Source organism: Pseudorca crassidens, chromosome 1 (assembly GCF_039906515.1).
Source record: "Pseudorca crassidens isolate mPseCra1 chromosome 1, mPseCra1.hap1, whole genome shotgun sequence".
NCBI lineage: Eukaryota > Metazoa > Chordata > Mammalia > Artiodactyla > Delphinidae > Pseudorca > Pseudorca crassidens.
The window spans coordinates 77,097,893-77,114,085 of record NC_090296.1 but is presented as its reverse complement, the minus strand read 5'-3'; the positions used below and the strand labels follow the sequence as shown (position 1 = coordinate 77,114,085).

The 16,193-nt window shown below is 40.6% G+C and overlaps 2 protein-coding genes across 3 annotated transcripts in view; both read right to left on the bottom strand.

Annotated features, from left to right (window-relative positions):
* SLC12A6 (solute carrier family 12 member 6) overlaps positions 1-10,322 on the bottom strand; it is a 92,747-nt gene extending 82,425 nt beyond the window's left edge. For both annotated transcript variants that reach the window (XM_067742031.1, XM_067742039.1), the window contains exon 1: positions 8,706-10,322. In XM_067742031.1, the coding sequence (XP_067598132.1) occupies positions 8,706-8,976 (271 nt within the window). In that variant the 5' untranslated portion in view covers positions 8,977-10,322. The remainder of the gene's footprint in view (positions 1-8,705) is intronic.
* Positions 10,323-13,585: 3,263 nt separating this feature from the next.
* Positions 13,586-14,434, bottom strand: NOP10 (NOP10 ribonucleoprotein). The gene is made up of 2 exons (XM_067742019.1): positions 14,275-14,434; positions 13,586-13,974 (listed from the first exon to the last, which is right to left on the bottom strand). Exons 1-2 carry the CDS (start codon positions 14,326-14,328, stop codon positions 13,834-13,836), a joined length of 195 nt encoding a protein of 64 aa, XP_067598120.1. The 5' UTR covers positions 14,329-14,434; the 3' UTR covers positions 13,586-13,833.
* Between the last annotated feature and the right edge of the window lie 1,759 nt (positions 14,435-16,193).

Sequence of the window (16,193 nt, the reverse complement as noted above, 5' to 3'; positions counted from 1 at the left end):
TAGGGAGGGTGGGAGGGAGGGAGACGCAAGAGGGAAGAGATATGGGAACATATGTATATGTATAGCTGATTCACTTTGTTGTAGAGCAGAAACTAGCACACCATTGTAAAGTAATTGTGCCCCAATAAAGATGTTAAAAAAAAAAAAAAAAAAAAACCACTTCCTTTCATGCCCCCAATCCCAGGCAAAATAATTGCAAAAATGTACCCAGAAGATAAAGACTGCATTTCCTTATGCTTGCTCTATTATACATTTGAAGCTGAATAAATGTTTCAACAGAGCCAGTCACCATTAGCAGAGGAAGTGTAATGACAATAATACTGGTGTTAGAATCACAGACACTGGGTTCAAATCACTATTCTTCAATTTATTACTTGTATGACCCTGGGCAGGTTACTTAACCTTATCAGCTTCAGCTTTTTCCTGGAGAAGAAATCCACCTTAGCTCAGAAGAAAATGACTTTTTTTTTTAAATGAAAAAGTATCAGAACTGATGAATTTTCAGCGAAGGAAAGAATTAACCTCATCTAATAGGAAAGCCTGTTCTCTATTTCCTATTAATTCCTAAAATTTTATTTGGAAATTAGAACACTGCTAAATTAGAAAAAAAATAAATCAGGGGGCTTCCCTGCTGGCGCAGTGGGTGGGAATCTGCCTGCCAATGCAGGGGACACGGGTTCGATCCCTGACCTGGGAAGATTCCCACATGCCGCGGAGCAACTAAGCCCGTGTGCCACAACTACTGAGCCCGCGCGCCTAGAGCCGGTGCTCTGCAACAAGTGAAGCCACGACAATGAGAAGCCCGCACACCACTCGCTGCAACTAGAGAAAGCCGGCGCACAGAACAAAGACCCAACACAGCCAAAAATAAAAACAAATAAATAAATAAATTTATTTAAAAAAATCAAAAGCAGAATTTTTTACATGCACCTTGGGATGTAAATTAACTGTTGTGAAAATAAGTATTACTTCTGGATATTAAAAAACGAGCTTAAATATTAAAATCAAATGCTCTCAAAATAAAGATAAATTTCAATTGGATTCAATTATCATAGCTTCTCGAAGTGAAAATGTTCATGTGTATACAAGAGTTTTAAACTTCTTAGTGTTTTCTTTTTGTAAAATTAGCAATATGAAAAATGAATACCTTTACCCCAAAAGGAAAAACAGCCTTGTCTGGTAGAATGGAAGAAATTAGGCGCCACTTTGCCAAAAATTAAAGCTATCTACCAAATGGTTCCAACTGTAAACAGATGAATGCTATCAACTGAATATCTTGCACGGATTTCTCAAGGCCATATGAAATGTAATAAGGCTTAGCAATGCAGTAACAAAAATACAAAGCAGAAGACTGAAACCCAGCTCTCAGTTAAAATAATACGAAATTTTAAAAAGAAAAAAACAAAAAACTAAAGTTAGGATTAAGACCTAAGTATACCTGCCATTTCCTAACAACTTAATACAGCTTTTGTTTTCTATTTCTGTCCTTTCCAAGTACAAAAACTTAAATTTTAAGGAAAAACAAAAAAAAGTTTTAGACCTTACATTTTTTCAGTTAAAACATCCAGTGGTAATTTCAAATTTTCAAGTTTTGCACAGCCTCTCAGATTGACTTATTAATTGTACAATATTGGTTTGATTCTGAAATCTTGTTAACTGTGAATTCCACCCATGATTTAACAGTAGCTTAAAATTCTTCAAAAGTAAAGTGCACTTGAATACCAGAAATGTTTAAAATATGACAAATGTACACCTTAGAACTGAGCAAATATGGTAATAATATTTCCTATTAATCAACTATTAAACTTCTGCAGTTAAAGCAAGGTGCTGTGTGTGTGTGTGTGTGTGTGTGTGTGGTATTGTATGTTCTGCAGTCTTGTGCTCATATCTTTATACATAATTGCAGGGATTCTACAAAGTACACCAAAGCATTAATAACAGGGTTTTAATGGGGAATATCTTCTTGGTTTTCCATTTACTTATAAAATTTCATTAAAATAATACATTGTTTTACACAATCACAAAATAAAATGCTTTCATAATTCCCACAATACAGCTCTCCAAATTTTCATACCTACTGCTAAGAAACACATCACCAAGAACTTAAACACATAAAATCTGCACTATTCTGAGTCAACAAGCCCACCAAGTGCAGCTGTGCAGATTACATCAGGCCAAAAGGGCAAGGGCGTTGGGGGGACTGAAATCCAGTTTGCCCGTCTCCAGTGAAGCTTGCAAGGGGTCTGGCTAGTCCAGAAGTATTTATTACGCAGAGGAGGCAAAAGGAGCACCACGATTCAAAAGTTTACAGCAAATATCGTCCTTCTAGGTCAGTACAAATTGCCTTAAACGTCAGCATTAGAAACATTCCCCTTATTCTAAGAGCCTTAACATTAGAAAAGCATGACTTTTATAAGATTCTTAGGTACCCAGGAGTGTCCTCTTCCTTCTTTTCCATTCCAGTACAGGTAATATCAAAGCAAAGTTTATGAGAATCTGGAATCAAGAAACATGCCTCTGACAGGAAAAGAATGAGGCCCCACACGGAAAGAATTAGTGAGGATACAGAAGAGACCACCCAAGGTAAAAGACAATAAGTTGAAGCAATCACTCTTCCAATCACTAATATTTAATCAAATATCTAGAGTATTCTAGGACAGAATCTATAAAAGAAAGTCCTTTCTATTAAAGTAGCTTTCTGGGGCTTCCCTGGTGGCGCAGTGGTTAAGAATCCACCTGCCAATGCAGGGAACACGGGTTCGAGCCCCGGTCCGGGAAGATCCCACATGCCGCGGAGCAACTAAGTCCGTGCGCCACAACTACTGAGCCTGCGCTCTAGAGCCCACGAGCCACAACTACTGAGCCCACATGCCACAACTACTGAAGCCCACGCGCCTAGAGCCCATGCTCTGCAACAACAGAAGCCACCTCAATGAGAAGCCCGCGCACCGCAACGAAGAGTAGCCCCTGCTCGCTGCAATCAGCGAAAGCCGGCGTGCAGCAACAAAGACCCAATGCAGCCAAAAATTAATAAATAAATAAAATTTATTTAAATAAATAAATAGCGTAACTTTCTGGATTGCAGTCCAACCTTTCAAAAGCTTGTATTACAGATATTTTCAAATATACACAAAGTCAGAGAAAACAGTAAAATGAATCCTCATTAATCCAATTCAACCAATTATAAATGTTTGCCAATCGTATCTATCTCTCCTCAACTGTTTTGTGGCGTGGGGGGAGGGAGGGTGGAGTACACTTCGTTTCACCTGTAAATATGTCAATATGTATCTCTACAGATAAGGGCTTTATATTACCACAACGTCATAAATATACCTAAGAAAATTCACAATAATTCCTTAGTATTTTTTAACACCAAGTACGTGGTCAAATTTCCCTGATTTTCTCAAAAGTGGCTTTTTACAGTTGTTTTGTTCACATCTGAATCCAAAGAAAGTCCACACTTTGCATTTGGTTGACAGCTTTTTATCTGTAACAGCTCCCCCCGCAACCCCTTTGTTCTCTCCTCCTCCACTCCATGCCATTTATTTGTTGAAAAGTCTAGTTATTCAATAAAATTTCCCACATTCTGGATTTAGCTGATTGCTACTTGTGGTGTAAAGTAGTATATTATAAAGTTTAATCATTGGCTTTGCAGTATGGAGGAGAGGGGGAAAAAACAGATGTGGTCTGTAACCAAAACGTGTCACACAAGTGCTACTTGTCTTCAGAAAAAAGTGGGGGGAGGAATCGAGCTTGGAAAAAAAACATCTATCAGAGGATGCTATCAGGAAAGCTAAGAAGTGTTTTTACAAAACTATCCATTTTACTATGTTACACAATGTTAGTTACAGCTCTCTGTTAGTGTGTCAAAGTGAAATGGTAGTATTCAATAACCATATAATATGAAAGGTATATTTAAAAGAAAGGTAATAGTCACCTGCAATTGGCAATACAATGTAATTCACTTATTTTTGCTTGGGGCAAAAAACTAGAATTTTTTTCCAAAAGTATAAAAAGATTGCTTGGTACTTTGAAACATGCTCTTATGAAAAATAAAAAGATAGCTTTGCAACATTATTCTGATTCTTAGTCAAACGTTATTTAACCCTAGCATGAGAGATTGATGTGACTTACGAATAACACACAGAATTGGTAGACCAGCAGAGTGGGCTAAACGTCCATGTGTAATATAATGGCACCAAGTGCAGATAAATACTCTGTAAGACCTACTGGCATTTAAGGAAAAGCCTGCTGGGCCTTGTCCACTTGGTGAACTTCTGCTTACCCTTCGCAGCCCACCTCAGGTAGGAAAGTTCTTCCCATGCATATAAGATTAATCCCTCTTCCCTTCTGAGCTATGGTCTCCAACTCTGGCTGAAGAGCTTTTAAATACTGTGGACAAAGAATGTTGCCTGCCATATCGGTGAACAAAGGATGTTGAGGCCATCGAGCCATCAGTCACTGCAGCCACCCCCAATGGTGCACCCTGAGGGGATTCAAGATGGAGAAAAACAGGATACTGGCCCTGGATAGCTAAGGCTCATCTCAAAGGAATAATTTCAATAAGCCCAGAGTCCTGAATCTTCTCATACACAGAACAGCACTAAATTCAATAACTTGAGATGTCTGGTTTTCTTTAATTAGCAGTAATCTTTTGATGTTTCCACGACTTGTTTTTTTTTGCAAAAACTCCTGTATATCCTGGCTCCTCCCTTACAACTTCACAACAGTCCCTCAGAGCTGTATGAGAGGTTGTCTTACTGAGGGTTTAAGTCCTCAGTAAGTCTGTCAAGTAAAATGTAATTCTCAACTTTGAGGTTGTGCATTTTTTTCAGTCGACAGCATTATGCTCTTCAGGTCCCTGTCCTCAAGAACCTACAGCCTAACCGAGGAAGATAATATGTAAACAAACAAATAAAAAAACAAAATTCAGTGAAATAGGTGCTCTAGTAGTAGTCTGTATAAGAGATACAGGGACTTAAAGAACTGATCTGATCTATCTGGGTGTCGGGTTGAATGAGAAAAGATTTCAGAGGTGGCTCCATGAAGGAGGGGCTTATCTAAATAATTTTTGCATCTCTACCAGCTAACATCCCTCAGTAAAACTTGGTGACAGCCAGCCTCCAAGTTGGTAAACTTAGAGGTCCTGACTCAACTGGCTTTTATTTTTACTCCACTTCAGAAACCCATTCCCAAGGCTGCACACTCGATCATGTTAACACTGGAACTGCCCCACCTCTGAATCCATTAACCCTAACATTCATCTATCTGATCACAGTCTTCAATCCCTCTACATCATTCACTATCACTTTTACCTCGTCAAGTCCTCCAGTCTCTCGGTGTCTCCATTTTACCTCAGTTCATCATTTTCCTTAACTATATTTTTCTACTGTATTATTCTAAAATTTGCTGTATTTTTTTTGTATTTTGATGTATACTTCTATTCCTGCATTTATCATACAGCATTATAATTTATATGAAAATTTGTTTGCTTTCTCTATTAGATCATAACTTTCCTTACAACAGTAATTGGATTCTTTTTCTCAGTCCTGCATCCTTAGCACCCAGAACAGAGCCTGGCCCATAATAATTGATCAGTAAATGTTGGTGCAAGTGTTCTTGTCATTTTCACCACTATTGCCATGAGCGCTCCAAAGGCAGAACCTATATTTTACCTGAGCATTTCCTATAGTTCCTACTGGAGTGCCTCACACACATCAGAGCCTCAGGGAGCATTTGTTGAATTGTAAAAGGTTGAAATGTTATTAGAAAATGTATAAGACATATAAAAATATGTCCTCTTCTCTATTTTGGTATTATTATTTTAACAATCATTTAAGTTAACCAAATGGTGATGAGGCAAATGTAAACAATGTTCATCATGGCAGAGGCAAAATGATGTAATGGAAAGCCCTGGACAGAAGTCAGGAGGCCTGCATTTCAGTCTTGGCTCTGCCACTCATGATCTACAAATAACTATCTCTGTAAGCCTTAGTTTCCTCACTTATTAAAATGGGCTTTGACCAGAATTTGATTCTTGATCATCTGAGGTTCCCTAACTAACATGCTATGGCTCATAAAATTTTTTTAATTACAAAAGTGATACACTCTCAATATAAAAGATTGTACATGCCCTACTGAATTGTTTAGATAAAGGAAAATTCCCAGTCTCCACCCTATTTTCATAACTGTCCAGAGGTATCCACTCTCAGCAGTTCCTTCTGTACCTTTAAGGCATTCTTCACGCATAAGCAAGTACAGTGCTAAGATCGCTGATTTTATTTACCAACTTGACAGTCCCATAAGTTCTAATGGAACCTTGACAAAATGAAAAAGAACTATAAACACTTTGATAGCAGAAAGATAATTACTACTCAAAAGGCCAACAGTAGAAAAAAATTAAAACACAGATAGAAATAAATATTTAAAATTTGGTGTGTCACCCCACCTTGGTTGTGCAATGTAATGTGAATAAAAGGTATATGACACGATAAGAAACTTAAGGTGGGAAGAAATGTGGGAGGCATGGGAATTGTGGGGAAAGGAGAGAGAATGATACCAATGTCACAATCACTGAAGGATGTAAAAAGGGTCCCCCCACCAAAAAAAAAAAATCACAAAATTCTAAATGGTAAAATAGCAAACACAATTCTGAAATACATTATGAACTTAAGGATAGAGTCCACTGTAGAAGAGGAAGTAGTTGTTTTCCTATACTAAATCCAACCCAGAGACAAATGTAGATTAGCACGTCCTTGATTTTCTTGACAACAGCATCCTTTGAAGATCAACATCTAAGTCCAGTAAGGGTATCTGCATATTACAAGGCCAAAGGTGAAATAATTACATTTCTAACTAGTTCCCTCTGATGGTGTGGAAAATATATCACAGGATGATCATCATAAGAAATTTTTTAAAAGATAGTAAGAGAAAAATAGGTCATTGGGAAAGTAGGAAACTCGATTCCCAAGAATACTCTAGGGAAAAGTGCGATCTAATGGCTGGATTGTTAATTTCCCTTTCTCTAGTACCAGAGACTATTTAAACATTAAGGAAGATGTTAGGTAGAGAACCAAGCTTTAACTTCTGTACCCAGCTAAACGAGATAGATTTTACCTACACACGTCCCCAGTTTTACCTTATGGTGTAAAGCAATACCACTCTAGACCTTAAAGAATGCTTATAGATAAGGACAGAAGCCTGGACAAGGATCCCGTTTCTGCAAGGCTAACTAACACATTACTGAAATAAGTCCACTTTTAAAAACAGAATAAAAATACAATTCCATAATATATAAGTCACAAACCCAACAACATTTAACTATAAATTACCTAATGACAATTACAGCATTAAAAAAATTAACACTTACAGTCTTATCTGGTATTTTTACAACCTAAATAGAGTATGATGTGTAAAAACTAAAACTACAATTTAGAATTAATTTGTAAGAAGAGAAAATGATGAATTATTTTTTATTCCATAATGTAATTTTAACACCATGGTACATAGTGTAAAGTCTGTCAAGAAGTTGAAAATTGTTAAAAGTCCAAGAATCGACCTGTAATGTCTTCATAAAAAAAAGATTAGTCAAGGATAAGTGAATTCCAGGACTATAAACTTTACCAAATCTACCTTGTCTCCAGACATTAAAAAACAGAAATAAGGAACTAAAATCATTCTGGTTTCCTGCCCGCTTTAGCTTAGGAGGAACAATATTTCCTGACACCGGAAAATGGCAATTCAGTGGCTGAAGCTACGGTTTTCAAATGTGGGTAGAATATCATTGTAAGAATCTTGAAGATTCTTAAGAGAAGTTTTCATTACCTGACAGATCTACGTTAGTTAGAACATAGCATAAAACTAAATATATAAAGCAGTACGGCACTTCTCAAACTTTTCTACTTCAGAGTCCGAAAAATGTTATGACCTCTCTGTTTTATCTCATCACCTCTTTCTCACTAAACCCAATGAAAACCTCCAAGCCCGCAGACACAAATTGGTTTAGGAAGCTGAACGTCTGCAGTGGTCAATATAAGTCAGAAGTAGCTTGTGTGCTACTTCCTGACTACAAAGTCTCAGCACTCAGTACATTCCATCTAAACTTCAAAGTGAAGAAATTATGTGGGAATCAGAAATCTCCATTTGACAGGATAGCCCCCTCAGATCTACCCAGCCTCACCCTGAGTGAGCTGTGTTACTCGAACCACTGTCTCTGTAAAATATAATTTTTTAAAAAGAATTTTGTGATACAGTATCTGAAGTCTTTACAGGAAAGCCAGTAACTAAGATATGATCAATAACTACTCCTCATAACTGGCCTTAAAAGCAAACTGTAACAGTTGGAGCCCCAAAGACAACTCTCCACTAAATTTTACAATTTAGGATTCTCCATGCTGGAAAATTGTTAAATTCTTTGATATTCATCCTTAACCAAAATACCCATTTCAATTCTAAGAATACAAGAATGAGGAAGTCAAAACATACATCTACTTTCCTTCTTGTCATATACCTTCGCACATGCCAAATTACTATTGCAGAGATCCACTATGCTAACCATTATTCCAAAGGGTTCCTAAGCATCTCAAAAAGAGGTACCTTGGTTCCTGATGATTATTCTACAATGGAAAAATGATTTCCCAGTATATTGTCATCCTGGACAAATAAGCCAGTAACGGAAATATTTTGTTGTCTGTGTTTCTACTTACCCTCAGAAACATCCTGGGGGTTAGAAGTCCGGTCACTAGCTGGATCCAGTGCAACAGTCGCCAGTGAACTGGTGGCTCCAGACATCTCACTTATAGGCTCACTACGGCTTGTTTCAGGTACACTTTCCCGGGAGCTAAATCTTACCCGGGAACTGGATCGAGAACTGAGGTCCGGGCTGGTGTCTGACAAACCTGGAATGTCATCGATCTTTGTTGGTGTCACCATGAACCGAACTGAAGCCATCTTGGTGGTGTTTTCTGAAGGATGCATTTTTCTTTTTCTTTTCCTTTATAAGGAAAAAGAAAAAAGAAAAAACCCTGCAAAACCCTTCCTCCTACGCTAGCAATTTTGGTTGCAAAAATAGAAAAGATAACTTAAAAAAAAAACCTCTCAATTACCTTGATTTACACCACACAAAAAGCCACTATATATAAGAATCCTTCTACTCAGAATTCAAGCCGCCTGTCCTAAAAAGTGCACTACCAGCAGCTGAAAAATATTTAAGGAAAAAAAAAAAGACAAACGATGACAATCTCGTGTAACTTCGTTCCTTCAGAATGAAGAGCTATCTTAGTCATCTCCCCTGGTCCAGGGATGCGGGCAGACAGCCATGGTCTCAGAGAAGCAGGTGACGAAGCCTTTCTCTCCTCGACCTTAAGGTTTCTGCCGAGGTAGTTAGTCCCTTATCTGTAAATGTCCCACGGCTAGATGAACAAAGTGCGCAGAGGCCCACCCTTATCAAGCGAATATAGACAGTATAGATCAGATTGCGAAACGGTGTACACCCGACCACCTGTTGTGTATCAGGTGAATACCCCACAGGTCTGGCTGGGAGGAGATGTGTGTAGAGCCACCCGATGTTTTTGAGGCCGATAATCCACTTGGGTCTGGTGGGAGAGGTGAGCATGCATAACGGGAAAAATATCGCACACTATGGATGGAGGAGAATGAGACAAGGGTGAGGAGAGGCGGTTGCAGGGGCAAAGCGGATTTCTGCCTCCGAGAGGTCTTCGGGGGTGGCCCTCCCGCTCTTCTGGCAGAAAGGTCCCTGGGATCTGGGAGGAGGCGGCTAGCGGATCGAGACTCCGCGGACTGCAGTTCAGGGTCGTGGCAGGTAGCTGCTAGTCCATCGATCCCCCGATCGGTTTGCTGGGTTTCTCCTGCGTATGACAGGACGAGCCACCCCTTTGCCGGAGACGCTTTCCTCCCCTACCAGGGTCCCGGCGCAAGGTCAGCCCCTTCGCTGTTCTTCCTTCAGGCCCTAACAGAAGAGGAGACGGCCTCGCAGGCTGGCCCTGGCTGAGCAGGAGGGAGCGGCGAGGATGAGGGTAGGAGGAGGTCGCAGGTGCGGGATCCCGGCGCCAGCTGATTCGGATGCGCGCGCAGCTGTTGTTTACCAGCGGGTAACTGTTTCCGAGCCGCGGCGGGCGCCGGGGGGCTTGGGCTGCCGGGGAGGGAGCCTCCTCCCCGGTCAGATGCCAGAGCAGCAGTTACGTGACCTCGCCGCCCCCGGCCCCGGGCCCGGCGGGCTGTGCCGGCGGCGCCGCAGCCCCTCCCTTTCCTCCCCGCTCGTTCCTCATTCGAGGTTAACGGTCCGAAGAGAAACCTGGGGGAGCGGTCGGAGGGCGTCACAGTCCCACGAGCACCCGAAAGCCCCGCCCAGTCTCTGCAGCCCGCGAAGTGGCGGAGAGGGCTCCGCGCATGCGCTCGCCCGGGTCGCAGCGGGACTGGCGGACAAGGGGCGGGGCCGAGCGTGGGAGGCCCGGAGCATGACGGGAATTGTAGTTGGGTGTGGGGTCCTGAGCTGCCTGCATCTGAGAAAACAAACGCTTTTCGCTCTTGGTCCTGCTGAGTTGTGGTCCTACTGTGTTGCACAAACTCATTCTGGAGGTAGGCGATGCCCCTCAGACCCTCAGAAACCATCTCTCTTTACTAAGAGTGTCCCTGAAAATACCACTCATAATTTCTTTAAAAATTACAAACCTCTCAATACCATATATCTCCAATATATGGTATATATTGGGTATGACCCTCATTGGAGTTTTTACGTAGTGGTCTATTATAAAGCATTGTATGCTCAAATTTATACATAGTTTGGGCTACCTTTTTTTTTCTTGTCCTTTAAAAAAGTGCTGTTTTTTTTACAATGTATATATCAAATCATCACAGTTGTACACCTTAAATATATAGTTTTGTCAATTTTACCTCAGTAAAACTGGAAAAAAAAATGCTGTATTCATTTTCTAGTCAGACTGAAAGCTTCATTAAAGAAAGCGTCTTTAATTTTAGACCTGGAGAAGCCATTGAGATACTTTCTCTTGACTCCATTCAGTGTTTTCCCTACTACTGCCACCAGAATATTTTTCTTAGAATGTTTATTTAATGCATGAATAGGTGTTCAATAAATTTGACTCATCAATGTTTTGTCTGAAAATTATTTCCTAGAGCTTTGATCAAGACATTAATTTTATTTTTTCATTGAAGTACAGTTGATTTACAAGGCTGTGCCAATCTCTGCGGTACAGCAAAGTGACTCAGTTATACACATAGAGACATCCTTTTTTTAATATTCTTTTCCATTATAGTTTATCACAGGATGTTGCATATAGTTCCCTGTGCTATACCACAGGACCTTGTTATTTACCCAAACATTTAAATTCAACAGTCTGGGCCCTGGCTTTGTCTGGGTCCTTGCTCAGCACAAATGGAAATGTTTAAGATCATCCCTAGTAATAGATCACAACTGTATTTAAGATGTGAGCCAGTAAATTCCCTTTTATCAAATGACACACAAAGTCCAATGTCCGGTTTAAAAAATCCAGGTAACAGAATGGAAACTAAATTCCTATTTAAAATGTAAATCTCCTCAAAGCTTGATTCTTTATAAAGCCTGTGATTATTCATTCAGGCTTACAGCTTTCTTACTTGAGGAAGGAAGAAATTTACTGAGGGATCAGTTTTCTCCTCAGGCATGCCTGCTGTTCATTCAAATCTTACAGACTTTCCCTTCATTTAAAAAAAAAATCCTGGATTTCTACAACATCGAATTTTGTTTCATACCACAGTGTATTTTCATTCACTTTATACTATACTTCTTAAGACTCTTCTCCCATTTCTGAGCACATCACACAATGTGCTCAGACCTAGATCTCTTAAGGAAAAAAATTTTCGGTATATTCACACCAATTTGCCTTTCCATTACAGTCTACACAGTAAGTAGCATGGAAAATGCTAATCCTTTTTTTGGTGGGGAGGTAACTTATAAAGACAGAATCACAGTCAACATTTAAAAAAAATGATAGCATTCGTTTACTGACTTTGGTTCTTTTCTTTTTTATTTTGGCCATGCCAGATCCTAGCTCCCCGACCAGGGATCGAACCTGAACCCCCCAACAGTGGAAGCTCAGAGTCCTAACCACTTGGACTGCCAGGGAACACCCCTGACTTTAGTTCTTAAAAAAACTTCCATAGCAGATACTTTTCCTAGTCATTTGCAGAATTTCTAACATTTCTTCGATCATTAACCCCTAATAGGATAGGACGACTCTTTAAAATCCCTCAGATTCTATGCTAAGAACCTTGTTCAGTGAGCAGGCTAAGAAATAAAAAATTGCTTGACAGGAAATAATTATCTCATTTCACCATTCTCATAAATTTAAGTAACTGATTGAAAATCATGTCTTCTATTAACTATGACCCAAGTCTAGAGATGTTTTATTCTCAGCAGTCAACAACTATCCTGAACTTTTCTGCCGGAACAGTCAGACATCAGAGTCCATGAGAAACATATTTACTCCTTTCCAGGGCCAGTCTTGATAAATCAAATTCGTGCTGATTTAAGTTACATCTGCTTCTGGAGTCTAGAATCTTTGATATTGTAGAAAAAGAAGATTGTATCATTGGAATGCAAACTTCACAAAGCAGTTTTAAAATCAGTGGCACTAAGCAAACATTCAAATTCAATGTCAAAGGCCATGAATGAGAAGATTGGGAAATACTGACTTGATTAACTTGATAAGGAAAGGAAGAAGCTAGCATTTCTTGAATGCCTATATACGATATTTTGCCTCATCATCCCTCTAATATGAAGTAATTGGATTAAAAATTTATGGTTGCCCCATAATAGAAGCTCAAGTCCTAAGAAATCTTCCAGGATTTAAAAAAAAAAAAAAAAAAATTAACCCCCAAGAGTAGCTTGAAAAACAACAAAAATCCCTGCTCGAATCTCTCATACCTCATCTTCTAAATTAAAATCCATGTAGAGTTCCACATACCAGCTAGCTACCAGAAAGAATATAAAGTTAGGTGTATGTAAGAAGAGAGAACTAAAAGCCTGGGAATATTTCCAGAGGGGCGGTAAATAAAGGCATTCCTATTCACAACGGTTGGACAAACACTGTAGGTACATTAAGCTCCACCACTGAACCCTATCAATATTAGAGTTAGAAGAGCAATTAGAAATGATGAGAAAAATGGAACTAAACAGGTTGACTTTCTCAAAGGTATACAGAGAGGGGAGAATCCTGGTCTCCTGGCTTCCAATTCAATGCCTTTTCTCTACAATATAGCTGCTGTTATTTTTCAAGCAACTCTTCCATTTTCAGTCAGATGTCATTTCAACGGACAAAAAAATTACTTAAGTGAGCACACGGGTATTTTTCAGTGGATGCTGACAGCTGCACAGGAGTCTTTCTCAAGGTCTCTTCCCCATCCCCAGCACGCTTCTAAGACTCAAAGCACAGCACTGCTCCTGCTACAGAAGCCACCAAAGTTTCTCTTCCAAATGGTCTTTTGTACCCCTGGGGCACTCTTCCCTCTCGTCTCCCTCGTTTTCGTTTTTAAACCACTCCTTTCTTCCCACAACACACAAAATAAGAGCTCTTTCAAATCATTTTAATAACCTGGCAGTGATTCAAAGTATGCAAAGAAGATTCAAACATCTTCCCTTTAAAGGGGATGCTACCATGATGGCCTCACCACAAGCATGATCAAAGGCAAGGATGAGACCGGATGCAAGGAGCAAGGGTCGTAGCAAGACTTCAAGGCTCACAGATGGAAGAGCTTGGTTTCAGAAAGTCTCCTGAGAGCTAGCAGGCGGCAGAAGAGACGTGAAATTTCAAGAGATCCTCAGAGGACGGGGCGCGGTTGCTGGGTCATGAGCACCTTGAAGCGTTTCTTGATGGTGACTCGGTGTCGAGAGTATTTGTCGTCTGGGGAGAACCGAGCAGGGTGGGCCGAGCAGGTCTGCTGTCCCATGGGGTCAAGCTTCTGCTCGAGGAGGAAAGACAGAACATAATCTCAGTACTGGAGTCGTGGGAAAACCCAATCACTGGCGTCGTGAGGGAAATGGAGGCTGGGATGGGGAGGAGGCCGCGCGAAAAGGGTAAACATGAAGACAGGAGCCGCGACTGCTCAGATCAAGAAGCCACACACTCCTGCCTCTACCACGCCAGGCTTCTGGGCTTTCCGGTCCCCCCACCCACCTCGGCAACTGACGGGCTCGTCTCGACCGTTCCTCCCAACTACATTTCTCGCCATGTCCATATACAACCTGTTTCCTCCTCTCACCTTCAGCGTGTAGACCCGGTCTCCTTGCTCGTTGAGGTAATACTGGAGAAACATGACCACACAGAAGCGTGGGCTTCTCAGTCTGCAGCGCCTCTTAACTGAAGGCCTCACGTGTCAATTTCCTTCCGGGATAGCCGGGAAGTCTCGCTCTCAAAGCGCGCCGGGAAATGTAGTCCAGTTTATGCCTTTCTCCAGCAGGCCAGAATGGGGGCGCACTAGCGCAGGACTTGGCCCGTTGCAACCCAGTCGCAACCTTGCGGGCGGGCGTTCTAAGACACGTGGAGTGTGCCCACTGTGTGCCAGACTCTTCTAGGCATTGGAGGGGGGTGGGGATGGACACAGATTGAACATTAATGAATAGAATCCTGTCTTTATCTCAAAATTCACACCCATTTCAGAGGCAATGGGTTTCTAGCACCTGGAGAAACCAGGACTCCAGGATCCAGAGCCCCTTTTACCTCAGGGAAGAAAGAAGGTTTTCTTCCCTCTCCGTTTTTATATCCGGTTCCCTCGCCCTATTTCAAAGTATTGGCGGCAAAGAGTGCATGATGGGTATTCAATATTCTGTACGAAGAAAGCGTGAAGTTATTTTATGAAACTCGTGAAGTATGTTTTAGTGGTCGACCCAGGATTCAAACTCAGGTCTCTACCACAAATTCAACGTTCTTTCTTATAGTGGTGAGTAGCTAATAATAGCATAATAAGATGCACCTCCTAGAGGTATTGCGAATTTTTAAAAGAACGTACAATTTCTCCTTATAGGACTCTAGTTTAAAGAAATGAAAATTGGAACCCAGATATCATTAGAAAGGTGATCATTGCCGTACTATTTATAACGGCAAAAACATTGTAACATATATTAATTTTATTAACAGAAAAACCGGAAAGCTGTTTTTTTTTTTTTTTTTTAAGAGTATAGCTTCTGTTTACTTGTAGTTGCATAAAATACCTCTGCAAGGATTCAGAAGAAATTTGGTTTCCTCTGGGATAAAGAACTCGGTTCCAGAGGAAAGGAGTGGAGGGAGACTTGCTGTGTATGCCATTTTGCATAGTTTGACTTTTTAACCGTGCTGATGTATTATTACCCGTTTAAAAAATTAAAATTATTGGGCTTCCCTGGTGGCGCAGTGGTTGAGAGTCCGCCTGCCAATGCAGGGGACACGGGTTCGTGCCCCGGTCTGGGAAGATTCCACATGCCGCGGAGCGGCTGGGCACGTGAGCCATGGCCGCTGAGCCTGCGCGTCCGGAGCCTGTGCTCCGCAATGGGAGAAGCCACAACAGTAAGAAGCCCAAGTAACGCAAAAAAAAAAAAAAAAAGAAAGAAAGAAAAAAATATTTAACAAAAATTTAAAACAACAAAAATAATTTAACAGATGAAAAGAAGGACATTTTGGTCTTGAAATTTTAGGCTGACTGGCAGTTTTTGATAAAGTGAGGGAGGCTTTTCAGCCAAGGGTAAGGCTAAGCCTTCTATGGACTGCAGAGCTGATGGTAGTGGTTTATTTGGGAACTGCAGGACAGCTTTCCAAGGAAATGATATGCATACAGTAATTCAACACCCTTGATCTTCTGAGACAACCCTAATTTCAAGCATTCTGTTCCCTTGATCCTTAAATATACAGACTAGGTACTCTGAATTTGGTTTAGAAAATACAGCCAACATTGAATTGTCAAGAGTTCGCCACAACCTGCTATTAATAGGAAGTCAGGTACCAGAACTGGGTGTAATTGAAAGGCACAAAACTAGATATATTGGTAAAGAATTGTATAGGGAACAGGGATGTAAAACTATGCGGTTGGGAATCTGAGAAAGAATTTGCAAGTTGTCCTAAAGAGATGCACAACAATTGGGTTGCCATACTCTGGTTTGGAGGGAATTCCTGGTTACTGCCTACATACCAGAGCCCTTCATGGAATAT

Bases quoted from the DNA above. Each gene is read 5' to 3' on its own strand.
- NOP10 (XM_067742019.1), bottom strand. From the start codon at position 14,328: ATGTTTCTCCAGTATTACCTCAACGAGCAAGGAGACCGGGTCTACACG. The intron at 13,975-14,274 runs GTGAGAGGAGGA...CTCCTCGAGCAG, and splicing joins ACCGGGTCTACACGCTGAAG to AAGCTTGACCCCATGGGACA.